Source organism: Aquarana catesbeiana, linkage group LG09, assembly GCF_042186555.1.
Source record: "Aquarana catesbeiana isolate 2022-GZ linkage group LG09, ASM4218655v1, whole genome shotgun sequence".
NCBI lineage: Eukaryota > Metazoa > Chordata > Amphibia > Anura > Ranidae > Aquarana > Aquarana catesbeiana.
Genome location: NC_133332.1, coordinates 214,634,497 through 214,654,341, shown reverse-complemented (window position 1 = coordinate 214,654,341; position 19,845 = coordinate 214,634,497). Strand labels below are relative to the sequence as shown.

At 43.2% G+C, this 19,845-nt stretch overlaps 1 protein-coding gene and 1 pseudogene across 7 annotated transcripts in view; both read right to left on the bottom strand.

Moving 5' to 3' along the window:
• Nucleotides 1–19,845, bottom strand: part of KCNT1 (potassium sodium-activated channel subfamily T member 1) — a 587,173-nt gene that overhangs the window by 40,344 nt on the left and 526,984 nt on the right. For all 7 annotated transcript variants that reach the window (XR_012236041.1, XM_073599682.1, XM_073599683.1 and 4 more), the window contains 4 exons: nt 8,129–8,345; nt 2,956–3,061; nt 2,139–2,311; nt 662–733 (listed from right to left, as the gene is read on the bottom strand). Coding sequence is in view for 6 of the 7 variants with exons in the window: in XM_073599682.1 (XP_073455783.1) it covers nt 662–733; nt 2,139–2,311; nt 2,956–3,061; nt 8,129–8,345 (568 nt within the window). In the remaining variant the exon portion in view is untranslated. The remainder of the gene's footprint in view (nt 1–661; nt 734–2,138; nt 2,312–2,955; nt 3,062–8,128; nt 8,346–19,845) is intronic.
• LOC141109072 (U2 spliceosomal RNA) lies at nt 6,449–6,554 on the bottom strand (annotated as a pseudogene).

Here is a 19,845-nt window from a genome sequence, read left to right as displayed (position 1 = left end):
CCGCAAGCACACCGCCGAGTGTGAAAAGACACACTGCAATAAATGTGAGGCGGTTTTCAGGCGCTTTGCAGAGGCTATTTCTAGTGCTAGAGCACCTGAAAGCCGCCTCAGTGTGAAAGGGGTCTAAGAGTCATCAGTATATCAGTATTACCTTCTAATGCCTTACTCTGCACTGGATATCTAGTCAAAACCTTTTATTTGTGCTTGGCTTATCACCATCAGTGAGTGTGTCCCTTGTGCAGAAGGTTCCTCTCACTTTCTGCTAGGACAGGAAGTGTCCTGGGGAGTCTCTACAATGGGACACAGGCAAAAACAAAAAATACATTTTCAGTAGAGATGGGTTAGAACTACTGACAGTATTTTTGTTGCTGTCTGTGCTTTCCTGTTCTAGGGCAAGGAGTCCCCTCATTTCTTATAAATGTGTCACATGGATAGGAAGTAAAGTACATTTTTTTGCACTCTATCCAAAATGTAAAATTGGTTTGGCGTTCATTTTTGCATTTTTTTTTAGTTAGGATCTACAATCTAGGATGTTTTAACACCATTTTCCATACAAATAAAGATAAAGTTAAATATGTAAACACTGAATAAAGAATATGGTCAATGAAGATAGACAGATGTTCAATGGTATGATTTACAGTACACTGATAAACAAACCTACTTATCTATCGTGCCGACCATGTAGTAGACCATCGGGAAACAGGAAATTGCTTCTAGGAAGTGATTGTCTGGCCTGTAGAAAGACGACATAATAGAAAAAAGAGGGCATTTGACCTGTTCACAAAAATGCTGTTCTCATGTGGTTGGCCTCCCTGCCAGGATGCCAGGTCACTGGTGGAAGGCCTTAAACCCATCCACACAAGAAGACTCCCTGGCATCCTCAGTAAGCAACAGAGAGGATGTTGCATTCTCTGATACAAACACACATATTTAAACAAAAGTATAATATATCATGGAAATGGACTTATTCATTCACAGTCATCTTTGATTCTATTTGAACAACAAGAAAACAGGAGCGTCGGATCCTCATTAGCATAACAGTAATTGTTTAATAAAAGAAAAAAATGGCACACTTACAGTTAAAATTCTTGGAAATCAGCATAAGCGATACGCTGTTTTCTTTGTTACTTCACATTGTTTGTTTTTTTGTCAAAGCAAGGCTGTATACAGGAAATGGAGACTCCAGATCCCCTGTCCAGCATCATAGGGACCTGCTCTGACAGCTGTCATGAAGGCGCCCTTTTTGACAGCTGTCAGAGAGGGTCCCTGTGAAGCTGGTCAGGGGATCTGGAGTCGCCATTTCCTGTATACAGCCTTGCTTTGTCTCTACCTTGGTGATTCATACCGCTTGTGGTGATTTCCAAGGATTTTAACTGTAAATGTGCTGTTTTTTTCTTGTAATAAATGATTACTGTTATGCGAATGACTTGCTCCTGTTTTCTTTTAGTTTGAGCTGCTTTACATCATCTTGGATCTCTTCTGGAAGCTGCAGGATCCTCCTGTCATATTCACTGATCATCCTTCTGCTTGGATTAGGATTCTGATTGAAGTGAATCTCATTGATATTACTGACATTGGAAGCTGGGACTTGTAGTGCGATTTACTGGTTTGTGGATTTACTTTCATTCTTTGATTCTGTTTGGGGCTAATCTTAAAAAGAAACTAATTGAAACATCTGTTTTGGCTGGACTAACCCTTTACAATGCATTAGCATCTCTTTGAAATGATAATTTTAAATTATACATTCATTTTTGATTTTGTATCTACATGCTCTTGTGAATAGGGTATTATCTGCTCTTATGTTTGACATTAATAAAATATATATTTTCCAAGCTTGCAATGAGCTGCACTGTGTACACCTAACATCTCCAATCAGATTAGGATCACTCCATCAGTCATTTCATTCTGTACACTTGAGGACTCATATATACACAAACCAGCACAATGTTAAAAAGTAGATAATGTCAGAAGGAAGCATCAAACTAAAGCACTGAGAAGGAGCAGGATGAGATAAATACAACTGAGAAAATAAAAAATGTAAAGCAATTCTGTTACAGCTTAGAATGATACATTCAAAAAAATGGGTTTTGCTGCCTCCTGTTCCTTCAGAATTAGGACAAAATAGAAGAATTACGTACGGATTGTCCAGGAGGAGGACGATGGGATTAAGCTCTTTGCGCGATCTGTAGTACGCCCTCAGGGGAACGATGAAATTATACAGCCCGTTCCCCGCGGTCTCTGCAGACACGATAATCAGTTTGTTCTTGAAGCCGTAGGCCTTAGCATCTTCAAAGCTGTTATGTTTGCAGCCCTGTGTGCGCAGGGAGACACCACAACTTACTGAGGAATGCCGGAGACACCTGTCAACACATTCTCCCCCCCGGGATACAAACACATCTCTCGCCTAGCTGGGTGCTGCTCACTCATCAGGAAACAATATGACAAGCACAGGGAATGTAGAACTCTCCTGTGCACTCATAAAGTGTCAACCGAACTTCCAACAAAGTTCTCCAACTTTGTAAAGTTTTATAAACTTTTATCAAGAGTCTATTCCATGATAAAGGCACCCACAACGCAGGAAAGATTTGTCCCCAATAAAACACTGACTTACAAATTCATTCATTCAAACATGGCAAAAAGACATAAAAAGATTTTGTCCGTTACATGAGTGCTCAACCTGTGGCCACTAGCTGTTGTGAAACGACAAGTCCCATGAGGCATTGCAAGGCTGACAAGTACAAGCATGATTCCCAAAGGCTGAGGAATGATGGGACTTGTAGTTTCACAACAGCTGGAGGGCCACAGGTTGAGCAAGTGAATGAGACAACATAAATGAAGAAATACTTTTGGGATTTTGTTTGTCAGTAGGTAATTTGTACTAGTCTACAACCACTCTCTGGCTTGGGTCATTAAAAAAAAACACAATGCACAATTACTTTATAGAACATACAATACCTTGTCCAATCGCAGGCAGCAAAATGCAGCTTTTGATGGCAGAAGGTGGCAAAGAGTTGGCGAGCTCCCAATATACGGTGAATTTGGTGGGTATCCTTTCACATAACTGCAGAAGTAAAAAAAAAAACAAAAAAACAGGTGAATGACTTTCACTTTAACAGGCACTAGAGGGCATCAGAGACTCCTATTTTCTGATCCTGAAGATATTTCTGTCAGTTTCACCTCCTTCCTGAGCACCTGCGTTAGCCAAGGGTAATATGAAATGTAATATGAAAATATCAGGGGCAGGTATTAAGAGATTACTGACAGAATTTTGCGTTAAAGAGGAAGTAAACCCTCCTATCATTTTCAGCCAAGGAAGCTGCCATCTTTGCCTGTTTAATCTTCAACTGCTATGATGCTGCACATGTGATCAGTTATGACATCAGGCACTGGATGGTTTGACAGTTTGGTTAAGGACACAACCAATGTGACAGTTACATTTCCAGAAATGAAACTGTTTTTTTAAACTGTTAAATCGATGGGTTTACTTCCACTTTAATGACCACTGCCTCTTTTCTCTACAGCCTGCTTTAATATTTCAGCTGATGTAATGGGAATACACAGATTTTATATTTCACATTTTTTATTGAAAATATATGATAGTAACAAATATATCATTTGAGCAATCAGATTATACCATACATATACACAGCCATACAATGGATTGTTTCCACTGAGGACCCATTCACACCATAACATAGTGTACTGTGACACCCCTCAATGCAGTTAGGCAGCCCCTGTGTATTGTACAATATTTTTCACATAGCATATGCAGCCCAATCACAGAATCCAAGTAGGGCATCTGAAACATATAGTTGCCTCGACTACTGCAACTCCCTCCTAATTGGATTACCTTTACATAGACAATCCCCCTTCAGTCCATCATGAATGCCGCTGCAAGACTCATCCACCTTACCAACCATTCAGTGTCCTCCACCCCTCTCTGCAAATCCCTCCATTGGCTACCACTCACCCAACAAATAGAATTCAAAGTACTAACAATAATTTACAAAGCCATCCATAACTCTGCCCCCAGCTACATCACTAACCTAGTCCCAAAATAGCAACCAAGCCGCTCTCTTTCGGTCATCACAAGACCTCCAGCTCCCTTGTCACCTCCTCCCATGCTCACCTCCAGGATTTCTCCAGAGCTTCTCCCATCCTTTGGAACTCCCTACCCCAATCTGTCCGACTGTCCCCTAATCTATACATCTTTAGGCGATCCCTGAAAACCCCTCTCTTCAAAGAAGCATATGCTGCTTCTAACTAACACTGTTTTACTTCTTCCATCAGCTCATCCCCCCACAGCTATTACCTTTTGTATCAATTGACCCTTCTTTTTTAGATTGTAAGCTCTAACGAGCAGGGCCCTCTGATTCCTCTTGTACCAAATTGTAATGTAACTGTAATGTCTGCCCTCATGTTGTAAAGCGCTGCACAAACTGTTGGCACTATATAAATCCTGTATAATAATAAAAATAATAATATTCCCAACTATTGCAGACAATTTGATAACCAGCCACATGGGGGCAGTGTTACACCATAACAGCCAGTTCTACACATTGTAACAGTGTGCATCTTTGGTGCTAATGTTTTCCCTGAAAATAAACATTATTCATGAATGCTCACAACCATGCAAATGCGATTTCACATGAAATATAAATGACACATGGTCACTGTGAAATAAGACAGAATTGCAGTTCAACAGGAATGTCTTTTAAAACAAATCTTGTTTCATTCTGCAAGGGCCTTTGTGTGCAGGAAAATATTTTATAAGTTCACCGATGACGGGCTTAAGAAGATGAGACAATCACTTCACTCATGAAAAGAATTTACACTTAAATCTCCTGATTGCATTTCCACGACAGTGCAGAGCAAAGTGGAACATGACGTATGGGTACCAACATTTCTTACAGGCAACCTATCGTGTATTTTAAGTTGCAACATATTCTGCTTTGTTATTGTAATGTTTACCTTAATTTGTTGTCATTTTCACAAACAACATGCTTGCTGTTCTTTTTTATATTTCTACCGCTACTTGATTTATACATTTTTGTCAATTAGTTATTTTATTGCTATTACTTTTTTTTTTTGAAAAGCCTGTGGCGTGTGAAACACACTCAAAAACTCCACCCGGTGCCAAAAAAGTGCACACACATAAAGAGTGACACAAAACGTGCAACGGGTGTTACACAATCCTCCCTAGGAAGGACCTGGAGCCTAACGGGACGTTAGGCTCCAGAAGGGGACTGAAGTACTCACTGGGCCCATCTGGCCGAAACCAGACGGACCCCCTTTCTCTGGAAGGTCTGCCGAAACAGACCTACCCATGTACTCGGTGGGGCTCCCCTGCAGGGAGACCCCATGAGAGAGTGCGAACCAAGCCAGAAGGCCATGTCCACCCTCTCCCAAGACTTTCAGGGTAGGCCCGAGGACCCACACCCTACTAATCACACTGTAACAAAACGCGTGTAACACATCAAACAAAAAGAATACAAAAAAGTGACAAACAAGTGGGTAAATCAATATAAAGTGGGGAGAGGGATGTGGGAGAAGTGAAAAGTGGCCATTGTGCAATACAATGGCCGGCCCTTCGGCCAGGAATAAAGAATTCCTCTGGTCCTAGCCTTGTTACCTTCAGCCCTAGAGGCAGGTGTGAAAAAAGTGTGTGTGATGAAGTGACCATGGTGCCATAAATCAAATTGACCATCACTCACAGTGATTGTATGGCACCCCTGAACTGCCACGTCAGGGGGACATTCACCACAGGCTTTTCTCCCAACCCTGACCAACAGCCCAGTCAGCGCAGCCCCCACCCCATCCAGGAAGACCTGGAGTTCTGAGAGCTTAGGGAAAGCCCCTGACCCCAAGGCAAAAGTGGCCATTGTGCAATACAATGGCCGGCCCTTCGGCCAGGAATAAAAAATTCCTCTGGTCCTAGCCTTCTTACCTTCAGCCCTAGAGGCAGGTGTGAAAAAAGTGTGTGTGATGAAGTGACCATGGTGCCATAAATCAAATTGACCATCACTCACAGTGATTGTATGGCACCCCTGAATTGCCACGTCAGGGGCACATTCACCACAGGCTTTTCTCCCAACCCTGACCAACAGCCCAGTCAGCGCAGCCCCCACCCCATCCAGGAAGACCTGGAGTTCTGAGAGCTTAGGGAAAGCCCCTGACCCCAAGGCAACCACCGCTCCTGTCACTCCTACCTAATTACATTCAGGAAATACTAACCGCAGTGTTCTCTCCCGAAAAACTGACCGGAGCTAGGACTACACCAATCTAGGCCAGAAGGCCCGACCCTCTGGCCAGACCCAATGGCAGCACCCATCCTCACCAGGAGCACCCTTCCAGACAGCTCAGATTCGACCATTGATCGGCCCCCAGTATCTGTCGGGCAGCTCGATGTAGTCCCTGCTGAAACTTCCCTTCTAGGCACAATTATACCATTGGATTTGCATAGCTCACTGCTATGGAAGTAGCACAGCGCCTCCTCTGGCAACTGATAAGAACAGATACTACACTTGATCTTAGCCAAAAGGCAGAGAAGCATAGGCCATCTTTATGTAGAGCAACAATTATTTTTTTCCGATCGTCAGAGTTCTTTGCCATGAGGTGCCATGTTGAACTTCCAGTGACCAGTATGAGAGAGCGATAACACCAAATTAAACACACCTTCTCCCCATTCACACCTGAGACCTTGTAACACTAACGAATCACATGACACTGGAGAGGGAAAATGGCTAATTGGGCCCAATTTGGACATTTTCACTTAGGGGTGTACTCACTTTTGTTGCCAGCGGTTTAGACATTAATGGCTGTGTGTTGAGTTATTTTGAGGGGACAGCAAATTTACACTGTTATACAAGCTGTACACTCACTACTTTACATTGTAGCAAAGTGTCATTTCTTCAGTGTTGTCATATGAAAAGGTATAATAAAATATTTACAAAAATGTGAGGGGTGTACACACTTTTGTGAGATACTGTATATACAGTGTGTACGTGTGTACTAACCAGTCTGCCAGGAGAACCAATCTTCACCCATCACAGTGGTCATGTCCCTCAGAGCCTTCAGGGACTTGACTCCCTTTCAGGGGGATCACTGCCCTGGACCTGTAAACACTCTACCAGCAACGTCACTGGATATATTGTTCCCCAGAGATTGCTGCCTGCAAGATTCAGCACTGACTGGTAACATTACAGGCCTTCCCTGTTCTTGCATGCAGGGTCCAGGTACAGTCCATCCTTGCCATCTGGCCACAGCACCCAGGCCAGGATGAGGCCCTGCTCTACTCCACAGGGTTGTTATGAATAGAAATCAGGTACAAAGCCCCAGAAAATAGATCTTCAGAGAGACATCTGTGGGCACATCCATTGCCTAAAAACACTAGCTTAATCAGGCCTAGCCTAGTTGAGGGGGGTTATGCCGTGTGAAATTTCCAGTTTTTTTTGCATAGTGTCCATTCACCTGAAGGTGGCAGTATACCACAAGTAGTCATATCCTCTGTGTCCTGTGATGTACGATCAAGAAATCATATCTAATGAAAAGTACTCTCTTGTTTTTTAACTGAGGTTTATGCGTGTCTATGAGACTATAACTTGTGGCATAGAGATTAAAGAGTGTACCTAAAGAGGAAGTTCACTCTGGAAAAAACAAAAAACAAATCCTGTAGCTGCTGACTTTACAATAAAAGGATACTTACCTGTCCAGGGATCGAGTGTTGCCCTCACCCGGGCTAGTTCTTTATTAGCCTTCGGGTTCCTGGAACCAACATCCTAACTGTGGGCCGCTACACTGCTTCCGGCTTCACAGCCGGGCACCCACTGCACATGCGCGCGCCGCGTTTTGTGAATGGTCCTACAGTCTTTTGGGAACTGTGACATGTCTGAGAAGAGACTGTGGGGGGGGGGATGATCTTCCACTCGGATCACCTAGATGATCTGAGTGGAAATGGGAATGGGTACCTGTCAAAACTACATATATTAGTTCAGTCTATACAAAAAATAGGCTTTTGCTCACTTTAACTATTCCCCTTGAAGCCACTCTGATTGTAGGGTCTGACCAGGCTATGCCCACTTTTTATTTCCTCCATGTGCCACATGAGCAATGACCACATCAAACTTACTCCAAAACTGGGAGACCCTCATCATCTGACTGGGTCAACTCATCCTCCGATTGGTCACTAAGCAGATCACAAGGTAACACTGTAGAGCTGTCTGCAATTTCCAGAACCGGTGCAATGCTGGGTCTTCTGGTACCGGAACCATTTTCTGATGGCAATGTCAGCTTGCTGCTGTTTGCAGGACGGCAGTCTGTGTTCTGAAGATCCATTGCGACTGTGCCTTTAATAAAGAAAAAAACTTTACACTGCAATGTTGATTAAATACACAACAATTTATTTCAAAATGTCAACATGAAACTATTATATAATCTCATCGAGTGCTCAATTATTTATGTACTGTAAACTTGCATGGTCTTCTAAATTTTCATAATTATGTCATAAACCGATTGGAAGCTGCACCTTTTAGTTGTCAGCTTATCTGACAGTACAATCAGCATTATTGCTGAAAGAGAAAATATAAGGCTCGATTCACATCTATGCATGTTGCTTTTGAGTGTTTCTGAAGTGCTTTCTGTGTTTTTAGACACTCGTTTTTGACGCATTTTGCATTTAGCCTTTTTTATGCTTTTTTCTTTGTATTAGGCCAATTTATTGTTGGGCAGATTCAATAATGTAATGAAAAACACGTCAAGAATGCACTAAAAACACACTACATGCTTTTCTGCTGCTTCTCCATTGAAGTCTTTAAAAAAGCCCCTGAACCTTTCCTAAAACACAGAGGCACGAAAATGCATTGATGTGCATGTGTTCCATAAGAACCCATGTTAAAAATAATGTCCTGCATTTCTGGAAAAAGCATGAAAAAATGCATTGCGTGAACTGAGCCTAATACAATATAATCCATCTAGATAATTTTTTTTTTTTATTTATTTAGGGAAAGTCTATTTGCTTTAAAGGAGGAGCTTACTATCTAATGGCATACTTTAGTAATCTATGAATAAAAGTACAATTATTTTTAAAATAATAAATGTTGTTTTATGATTTTCAAATAAAAAACACGTAATGCATTTTCCTGCTCAGACATAAATTATTGCGATTTGGTGCCAAATATTGTACTCAAGCATCATTTGCCCTTTAGTGACAAACTACCCTTGTGCGTTGCTTGCCCTTCAGTAACAAATACTGTGCCCTTGCTTGGCCATGCTGCAGTACTCCCACTCAAAATAAAATAGAGGACACTGGAGGTCACTCTGTTTTGTAAATTAAAATTGACATCATTTTAAATTATCTTCCAAAGATTGTATCTAATGTAATTGCAGCAAAATACTAGAAATCAGATCTACAGGAAATAATGCAACAAAACATAGGCTCTGAACAACATACAGTATTCTCACAAAGGGATTGGAACTAAGCCCCTCTCACGCTATCCTTCCCTGTTATCCTCACACTGGCCCTCCCAATTGCCTGCACTACTTATACTCCAAACAATAACCCTCCATGCAACCAATAGGCTAATTCTCCCTGTAACCCTCACACTACTCTCCCTGCAAACCTAACACTAACCCTTTCTACAGCCCTACACTAACCCTCCCTGCAAACCTTACACTAACCCTCCCTACATCCCTAAACTAACCTTCCCTGTAACCCTCACACTACTCTCCCTGCAAACCTAACACTAACCCTTCCTACTGCCCTACACTAACCTTCCCTGTAACCCTCACACTACTCTCCCTGCAAACCTTACATTAACCCTCCCTACATCCCTAAACTAACCTTCCCTGTAACCCTCACACTACTCTCCACGCAAACCTAACACTAACCCTTCCTACAGCCCTACACTAACCTTCCCTGTAACCCTCACACTACTCTCCCTGCAAACCTTACACTAACCATCTCTACATCCCTAAACTAACCTTCCCTGTAACCCTCATACTACTCTCCCTGGAAACCTAACACTAACCCTTCCTACAGCCCTACACTAACCTTCCCTGTAACCCTCACACTACTCTCCCTGCAAACCTTACACTAACCCTCCCTACATCCCTAAACTAACCTTCCCTGTAACCCTCACACTACTCTCCCTGCAAACCTAACATAAACCCTTCCTACAGCCCTACACTAACCCTCCCTGTAACCCTCACACTACTCTCCCTGCAAACCTAACACTTACCCTTTCTATAGCCCTACACTAACCCTCCCCGCAAACCTTACATTAACCCTCCCTACATCCCTAAACTAACCTTCCCTGTAACCCTCACACTGCTCTCCCTGCAAACCTAACACTAACCCTTCCTACAGCCCTACACTAACCTTCCCTGTAATCCCTGCAAACCTTACACTAACCCTCCTTACATCCCTAAACTAACCTTCCCTGTAACCCTCACACTATTTTCCCTGCAAATCTAACACTAACCCTTCCTGTAGCCCTACACTGAACCTCCCTGCAAACCTAACACTAACCCTTCTTGCAATGATCACACTAACCTTTCTAACAACAGGTAACACAAATACTAAAACCTTCTCAATACCATTTCCTGTAACCCTCACACTAACTCTCCCTATAATCCTCACAATAAACTTCTCTGCTCCTCTCTGTAACACGAATACAAACCCTCACTCTAACCATCCGTGTAACCCTAACCCTTCTGATAAGGTCTAACACTAACCCTAACTGTAACCTTTATAATAGAGTTCCCTGCAACCCCAATAATAACTTTCTGTATAAGCCTCACACCATCCCTCTCTGTAATCCTTTGTGCCAAATACCAACCTTTCTGCATCGAAAGCCCCCAGCACCCAAGTCCAGCAATCTACTTTGGCTTTTCATGAACTGAACTCTTTCTTCATGAACAAATGTATCCTCTGCTAAGATATAGATATTCAGTAGTTCAATGGTATCAGCAGTACATATACCAACAGAAGTCTGCTGTAACTCTTGAAAAAGGTTCTACAGCTGTAGTAACCCCCCTTGCTGAAACTACAGGATTCTGATTGACTACAGGATTCCATTACATCCCATATCAGAGTAGAACCTAGGCATTACAAGACCTCTCATGCTCTACACTGACTTTTCTGCGAAGTCTGATCTCACAGCTTGTCACCTTTTTTTTCGTAAGCATCCCCTTTTGTTTGTATTGTAGCAGGTGCATCGGGCAATTCTGTTCTCTGGGCAGAATTAGAAGAAGATTGGGGGCGGGGGGGGGGTGCAAGGCAGAAAAAGAGTTTGTGGCTGATAACCCCCTCTGATTCCAGAATTTGCAGTTTCCTCTGGGCCTGTAGCGGACTCACTGCTGTCTGCTCCCAAGCGCCTGTAATCCTCTATTGCTAAGCGAGGGCATTCCCCTGCAGGGTACTTATAGAATGGATGTGGATTAAGGGGGAGGGGGTGTCAACATGTTCCTTATGAAGGGGTCGTAGTAACCCAGGTGCTAACTGAGTTCCAGTGGCTTTTTATTTTTGTATTTTTGGCAGTGGTCAACAGGTGGTGGGGCAAATGATCAACTTGCATTGTGGGCAGAAAAAAGTCTTGTAAGCACTACATCACAAGCTGGAAAAAACCTCCGGGTGGGGAATACAGTTAGGGTAAAAGCACCAACCATGTAAGTCCCCTTACATTTGTGCTCATGAATTGTTATTGTTCATAGCACAGGGGTATATCTTGTAGAATAAGGATGTAGTGTATACCACAGAGCCATTAAGACATTAAGACATTTAAGCCAGGAACTGGTATGTCAGAGGGTACAGGGAAACCCTGCCTTACCTTGTCCATGTCACTGGCTCTGACCATGGTCCAGGCTTTGCCCATCAAGGTGGAAATACCCGCAGAGGGGTCTTCAGGGTCTGGGTGTCAAAAGGCTAGACTACAGCCCTGGATCTGTATAACACCTTGCGGTTAATGACACTTGTTGCATAACATGCCAAAGTGAGCGCTGAAACCAGGATTTAGTGCTACCGTGCCTTATTCAGTTGTGGGCAAGTTGGGGCTGGAGCTATTGAACTCCATACACAGGAATTTTTTTCACACAGCAGAGAAGACTAATCTAGTAAACTTGTGATAGGAAGCCTATAAAACTACCTGCTGGCTGAAAATTAAAATACAAAATATTGGCCTACAATATTTCATATTTGTTGCTCGGCTAAAACATCTAAACTTTTTATTTGCCAGTCCCGAATAGAATAAATGAATAAAACATAGATAGGTTTTGCATATACTGCATCTTACATAAGCATATAAGATCTCACTTTTTGCAGAATGACAATATGTAAATAAATAAATAAGGAAATTCTCTTTTGGGGTCTAGGGTAATCCCCTTCTTCTGTCCTGTTGTGTACAACATGAGTGAACGCTTCTCACGTGTATCTATTATACAATCAATCTATAGGAGCACATTAAATGGTACACTCAAACTCCAGACATCATTTACAAGGCCCTCACATTGACTGCCATTCATGGAAAAATTACCAATAATTTTTTGTTCCAAGTCAACCAAAATTGAATGATTAAGATCTTATTAAGGCAAATGAAAAGGAGTTAATGAAATGAGGAGTTTTCCTTGACTCTACAATATCAGATGACTGAAACACATGAATGTAATTGTCAGAGTGACACAACAGTCCCATCTGCTTTTAGACAATATGAAAGATGGGTTTGCAGTGGCTCAGTGGGCAAAGGTCCTTCATGGTTAACACTTGTGTTTAGAGCTGGCCTAGTTTTATGTATCACTGATACATTTGCAAAAATGAGAATGCAAGCTATAGGGTGTAAGGGTGGCTTCCAAAAACATGGAGGTTGATGATTAAAGCTGTTTACCTAGCTAAATAAATGCTCACTTTCCAACTTGAATGGTGATAAAAAAGGTTAGGCTATGTTTATTTAGAATATCCAAATCAAGTGCAAAAGGAAATATACATTAATTTTGCCAGGAGAGCATTTATTCCTTTACTAAATCAGTATGTCCTAGTAAGTCCTAAGACACACTTGAAAAAACTTAAATGTGCTCGGTGACAAAGAAAACCTAAGTTAAAAAAATGCTTCTAAAAGTAGGGTTCTCAGGTGCATCCACTGGCAAAATATATATATATGGAAGCCACATAGAGCGCTATCAAACTTGAACCGTCAAGCTAAGGAAAACAATTTGATTGGTGAAAACTGTAAGCTGCATATTGCTTTTAAAAGCCAAAAATGTACTTGAAGGTGGTGTTACACTTTAAGAGTGGAAGGAAGGCACATGCCAGGAGAAGGCAGCACCACTATTTCTACGGTGCCCCAGTTTTTCTCACTGCCATTAATTATAGAAGTTATAGAATGCCAAGATGTCAATTCCTCGTTATCTAAAACTGCAGCGCAGTGAATGTCTAACTAGAGCAGGGTTAATACATTGCCTGCAGACTATAGAGAATATATAATTAAATGTTCCTTATTTCCAGGGGAATTTTTTAACATACAAAATGCCTTCGGCTACAATGAGATGATTACAATTTACATGACTTCAAAGGATCAGAAGATCCCGCACGGGCCCCAGACATGGACCGGAATACACTTCTATATTAAATGGGGAGAATAAAATGTATAGACTATATGTATTAACGCATAAGCACCCGGTGCTTATTCACTGCAACTAAATATTTTAATTTCCTGACTGCAACGTTTTGTGCTAAGTTGTAATGTTATTCTGTATAGCAAAATAAAAAAGCAATAGACACATTGCTGACCTGGCAGATATTTCTCCAATACGCTACTTCACCCCCTCCATAACTTTGGTACATGGCCAAGAAAGCTTCCTCGCCCTCCATGTGACAATATTCAAGCCTTGAGATGGGCTGCTTGGGTACTGAGTGCTGAATTGAAGGAGGGATTTTCACAGATCCCCCTTACTCAGATGTACAGTGCCTTGAAAAAGTATTCACACCCCTTGAAATTTTCCACATTTTGTCATGTTACAACCAAAAACGTAACTGTATTTTATTGGGATTTTATGCGATAGACCAACACAAAGTGGAACATAATTATGAAGTGGAAGGAAAATGATAAATGGTTTTCAAACTTTTTACATTTAAATATCTGAAAAGTGTGGTGTGCATTTGAATTCAGCCCCCTTTACTCTGATACCCCTAACTAAAATCTAGTGGAACCAATTGCTTCCAGAAGTTACCTAATTAGTAAATAGAGTCCACCTGTGTGTAATTTAATCTCAGTATAAATACAGCTGTTCTGTGAAACCCTCAGAGGTTTGTTAGAGAACCTTAGTGAATAAACAGCATCATGAAGGTCAAGGAATACACCAGACAGGCCAGGGATAAAGTTGTGGGGAAGTTTAAAGCAGGGTTAGGTTATAAAAATATATCCCAAGCTTTGAACATTTCACAGAGCACTGTTCAATCCATCATCTGAAAATAGAAAGAGTATGGCACAACTGCAAATCTTCACAACATAAATCTCCTGTGCTTGGGTAGTGGGTCTAGGGATGTGTGGTGCAGGCAACTCTTTCAATGCCAATGGTCTCGCTGTCTTCCTCAGAACAATGGGTGTTCTTGGATCTGTAAAATATTAGAAAAAAGGGAGGGCGCACCGACCTAGTGCATTAACAAAAATATTTTTAATCCAAGTAATGGTTATACTCACATACAGACGTAGTATATGGACATATCAAGACAAATGCAAATGCAAACAGTCTTTCTCAGGTCTGTTTTTAGGAACCGGTGATGCCGGTTTGGCTCTGAGGAAGAGGGTCCTCCCTCGAAACGTGCCAGCCGTTCCAAATACCGCCTGGTCTCCTGGCATCACCGGTTCCTCACAACAGACCTTAGAAAGACTGTCCGCATTTGCATTTGTCTTGATATGTCCATATACTACGTCTGTGAGTATAACCATTACTTGGATTAAAAATATTTTTGTTAATGCACTAGGTCGGTGCGCCCTCCCTTTTTTCTAATATTTTACAGTACCAAGAACACCCATTGTTCTGAGTAAGGCAGCGAGACCGTCTATATACTATATCTATATGTGAGTATAACCATTGCTGTTTTTTACCTGGATTAAAAAAAAATTGGGAAATGCACTAGCTCAGTGCGCCCTCCCTTTTTTGTAATATTTTACAACTACAAACCAACCAAAACATGGCTGTCTACCTAAACTGACAGGCCGGGCAAGAAGAGCCTTAATCAGAGAAGCAGCCAAAGAGGCCCATGGTAACTCTGGAGAAGCTGCAGAGATCCACAGCTCAGGTGGGAGAATCTGTTCACAGGACAACTATTAGTCGTGCACTCCACTAATCTGGCCTTTATGGAAGAGTGGCAAGAAGAAAGCCATTGTTGAAAGAGAGCCATAAGAAGGCCCATTTTCAGTTTGCGAGAAGCCATGTGGGGGACTCAGCAAACATGTGGAAGAAGGTGCTCTGCTTAGATGAGACCAAAATTAAACTTTTTGACCTAAAAGTAAAAGGCTATGAATGTCAAAAAACTAACACTGCACATCACCCTGAACACACCATCCCCACTGTGAAACATGGGGGTGGCAGCATCATGTTGTGGGGATGCTTTACTTCAGCATGGACAGGGAAGCTGGTCAGAGTTGAAGGGAAGATGGATGGAGCCAAATACAGGGCAATCTTAGAAAAAAACTTGTTAGAGTCTGCAAAAGACTTGAGACCGGGGCGGAGGTTCACCTTCCAGCAGGACAACGACCCTAAGCATACAGCCAGAGCTACAATGGAATGGTTTAGATCAAAGCACATTCGTGTGTTAGAATGGCCCAGTCAAAGTCTAGATTTAAATCCAATTAAGAATCTGTGGCAAGACTTGAAAATTGCTGTTCACAGATGCTCAGGGCCATCTTTAATGTTGATTGGACCCTGGGCAAACATTTTTTTTGCCGCCCCGCCCCCCCCCCAGAGACATACAATAAATAGCAGCTAGACTCAATATCAGTTCACTGCAGCAGATCAGGCAGCGATTGGTTGCCAGAGGTTACTGCACATTATTACTGCTCACTGTTTGGTTGCTAGAGGTTACTGCACATCCCTACCTCTCACTTGTTGCTAGAGGTTACTGCACATCATTACCGCTCACCAATTCGTTGCTAGAGGTTACTGCACATCATTACCCCTCACCAATTGGTTGCTAGAGGTTACTGCACATCATTATTGTTGCTCACTACTTGGTTGCTAGAAATTACAGGAAATCCTTACTGTTCACCGATTTGTTGCTGAAGGTTACTGCACATCATTACCACTCACTGGTGCTAGAGGTTACAACACATTATTACAGCTCACTGGTTGGTTGCTAGAGGTTACAGCACATCATTACAATACAGTGTTGAGGGGTGCTCTATGTACAGAGTGCTGGGTTGAGGGGTGCGCTGTGCATGGAGTGCAGAGTTGAGGGGTGCGCTGTGCATGTAGTGCAGGGTTGAGGGGTGTGCTGTGCACATAGTGCAGAGTTGAGGGGTGCGCTGTGCACGTAGTGCAGGGTTGAGGGGTGCGCTGTGCAGGGTTGAGGGGGTGCACTGTGCATGGAGTGCAGGGCTGAGGGGTGCGTGGAGTGCAGAACTGAGGGGTGCGTGGAGTGCAGGACTGAGGGGTGCGTGGAGTGCAGGGCTGAGGGGTGCGTGGAGTGCAGGGCTGAGGGGTGCGTGGAGTGCAGGGCTGAGGGGTGCGTGGAGTGCAGGGCTGAGGGGTGCACTGTGCATGGAGTGCAGGGCTGAGGGGTGCACTGTGCACAGAGTGCAGGGCTGAGGGGTGCACTGTGCACAGAGTGCAGGGCTGAGGGGTGCACTGTGCACAGAGTGCAGGGCTGAGGGGTGCACTGTGCACAGAGTGCAGGGCTGAGGGGTGCACTGTGCACAGAGTGCAGGGCTGAGGGGTGCACTGTGCACAAAGCACAGAGTGCAGGGCTGAGGCGTGCACTGTGCACAGCGTGCAGCGCTGAGGGGTGTGCGCTGTGCACAGGCTGAGGGGTGTGCTGTGCATGGAGTGCAGGGCTGAGGGGTGCGCTGTGTGCGGAGTGCAGGGTTGAAGGGTGTGCTGTATGTGGAGTGCAGGGCTGAGGGGTGCGCTGTGCACAGAGTGCAGGGCGGAGGGGTGCGCTGTGTGTGGAGTGCAGGGCTGAGGGGTGCGCTGTGCGCGGAGTGCAGGGCGGAGGAGTGCGCTGTGCGCGGAGTGCAGGGCTGAGGGGGTGCGCTGTGCGCGGAGTGCAAGGTTGAGGGGTGCGCTGTGCATGGAGTGCAGGGTTGAGGGGTGCTTTGTGCATGGAGTGCAGGGCGAAGGGGAGTGTTGTGTGCAGAGTGCAGGGTGGAGGGGTGCCTGTGTATTGGGGGCGCTGTGTACATTTCCCCCGCACAATACAAAGCTCTCTTCCCCAGTTCAGAGCCCCCCAATTGTGTAGATTCCCTGCCCCTCTCTCCTCTGCTCTCCTATAGCATTCGGCACTTGTGTAGATTCCCTGCCCCTCCCTACTCCACCCTCCTATAGTGTTCGGCACTCATGTAGCTTCCTGCCCCTTCCTCCTCTGCTCTCTCATAGAGATCGATGTATAGAGGAGGGAGGGGTTTGAGCGGCCTCGGGGAGAGGAGCGCTGTCATTTGTAAATAAAGAGGCAGTGCTTCTGTATTTACAAGTGATGGAACTAAGCAGCGCCGAAGGTGGCTGAACTCTGGCGGAAACAAAACCCTGGTGGGCACCACGGGATTAAAGGGGCCCTCCCAACAATGACCGGGCCCTGGGCAGCTGCCCCTTTTGCCACATGGTAAAGACGGCCCTGCAGACGCCCTCCATCCAATCTGACAGAGCTTGAGCTATTTTGCAAAGAAGAATGGGCAAAAATGTCACTCTTTAGATATGCAAAGCTGGTAGAGACATCCCCAAAAAGACTTGCAGCTGTAATTGCAGAGAAAGGTTGTTCTACAAAGTATTGACTCAGGGGGGCTGAATACAAATGCACACCACACTTTTTACAAATGTATTTGTAAAACATTTTGAAAACCATTTATCATTTTTCTTCCACTTCACAATTATGTGCCACTTTGTGTTGGCCTATCACATAAAATCCCAATAAAATACATTTACGTTTTTGGTTGTAATATGACAAAATGTGGAAAATTTCAAGGGGTATAAATACTTTTTCAAGGCACTGGACATTATCTCCTTATCTCACATCATAAGTTCACTTTCTGTTTGCAAAATGCACAGTGGCCCTTCTATCTGAAGCCCCATCCATATTTTGGAACCGAAGGTCAGACAAGTGAATTTCCAATTGGAAATCAAAACTGTGTAACCATCATGTAAAGACCAAGTAAGGACATCATGATGAGACAAAGAACCCATAAGATTGTATACCTCATCATCAAACTCACTCACCAACCAGCCCATTCATTTGATAACTGGAGGAAGAGGGATCTTGACCGCTGTGACTACCTACCCTCTGGCTGAGTGCTGTGGACCTAGATGAAGACTGAAAGCCTTGGGTCAAACACAACCAATTAGCCCTTTCATGGTAGTACCAGATCTCTGTGGGCTAAGGAAAGTCTATTGACTAATAAGCATGGTGAAAGTGTTTCCAAACGACACAGCTTATTGTGATACACTTTTCCACATATTACAGCATCAGCTTCCTTTAAAGCTCTCAGCATTCAGTAATAGAGTATGTTGAGCTATAACTCAGAATGTGGTTCCACATCCAAAGGTAATAGACAAAGAGAAATTGTGAAAGGGTACTGGACTTTAAATTGGTAGCCACTGGTAGACCCAAATGAAAACAGAGTGTACTCAATATAATAAAAATTGCAAAATGTATTATGACATCATTAAAAATCACTTTAAAATCATAGGATAGGTTCAACATATACTACAAATAGTGTACATAAGGTGAGGTCCTAAATGGGTTGATCTTATATATGTACAAAATGACCTGTAGGTTAATGCCCAGAGATATGGTTAACTTGTGACTTGCGTTAGTGATGCTCTTCCATATCAGGGCCCAACAGAGACTATTTTTTCATTCTATTTTTTACATTCTCTTATATCCAAATTTTATTCTCATCTTTATTTTTATATTCATTTATGTACTCTATTACTGCCTATAAGTGTTATAATCAGCCTATTCCCAGTGTTTGTCAGCTTATCCTCTGGGATTGGTAGATATACAGTGCCTTTCAAAAGCATTCACCCCCCCTTGGCTTTTTTTTTTGATCTGTCATTACATATACACACCTTTTTGAAAGGCCCCAGAGGCTGCAACACCTAAGCAAGTGGCACCACTAACTAAATACTGCCATGAAGACCAAGGAACTCTCCAAACTCTCAATGTTGTTGAGAAGTACAAGTCAGGGTTAGGTTATAAAAAAATATCCAAATCTTTGATGATTCCTAGGAGCACCATCAAATCTATCATAACCAAATGGAAAGAACATGGCACAACAGCAAACCTGCCAAGAGACGGCCGCACACCAAAACTCACGGACCGGGCAAGGAGGGCATTAATCCAAGAGGCAGCACAGAGACCTAAGGTAACCCTGGAGGAGCTGCAGAGTTCCACAGCAGAGACTGGAGTATCTGTACATAGGACGACAATAAGCCGTACACTCCATAGAGTTGGGCTTTATGGCAGAGTGGCCAGAAGAAAGCCATTACTTTCAGCAAAAAATAAAATGGCACATTTTAAGTTTGACGAGACTAAAATTGAACTTTTTGGCCATTAAAGAAAACGCTATGTCTGGCGCAAACCCAACACATCACATCACCCAAAGAACACCATCCCCATAGTGAAACATTGTGGTAGCAGCATCG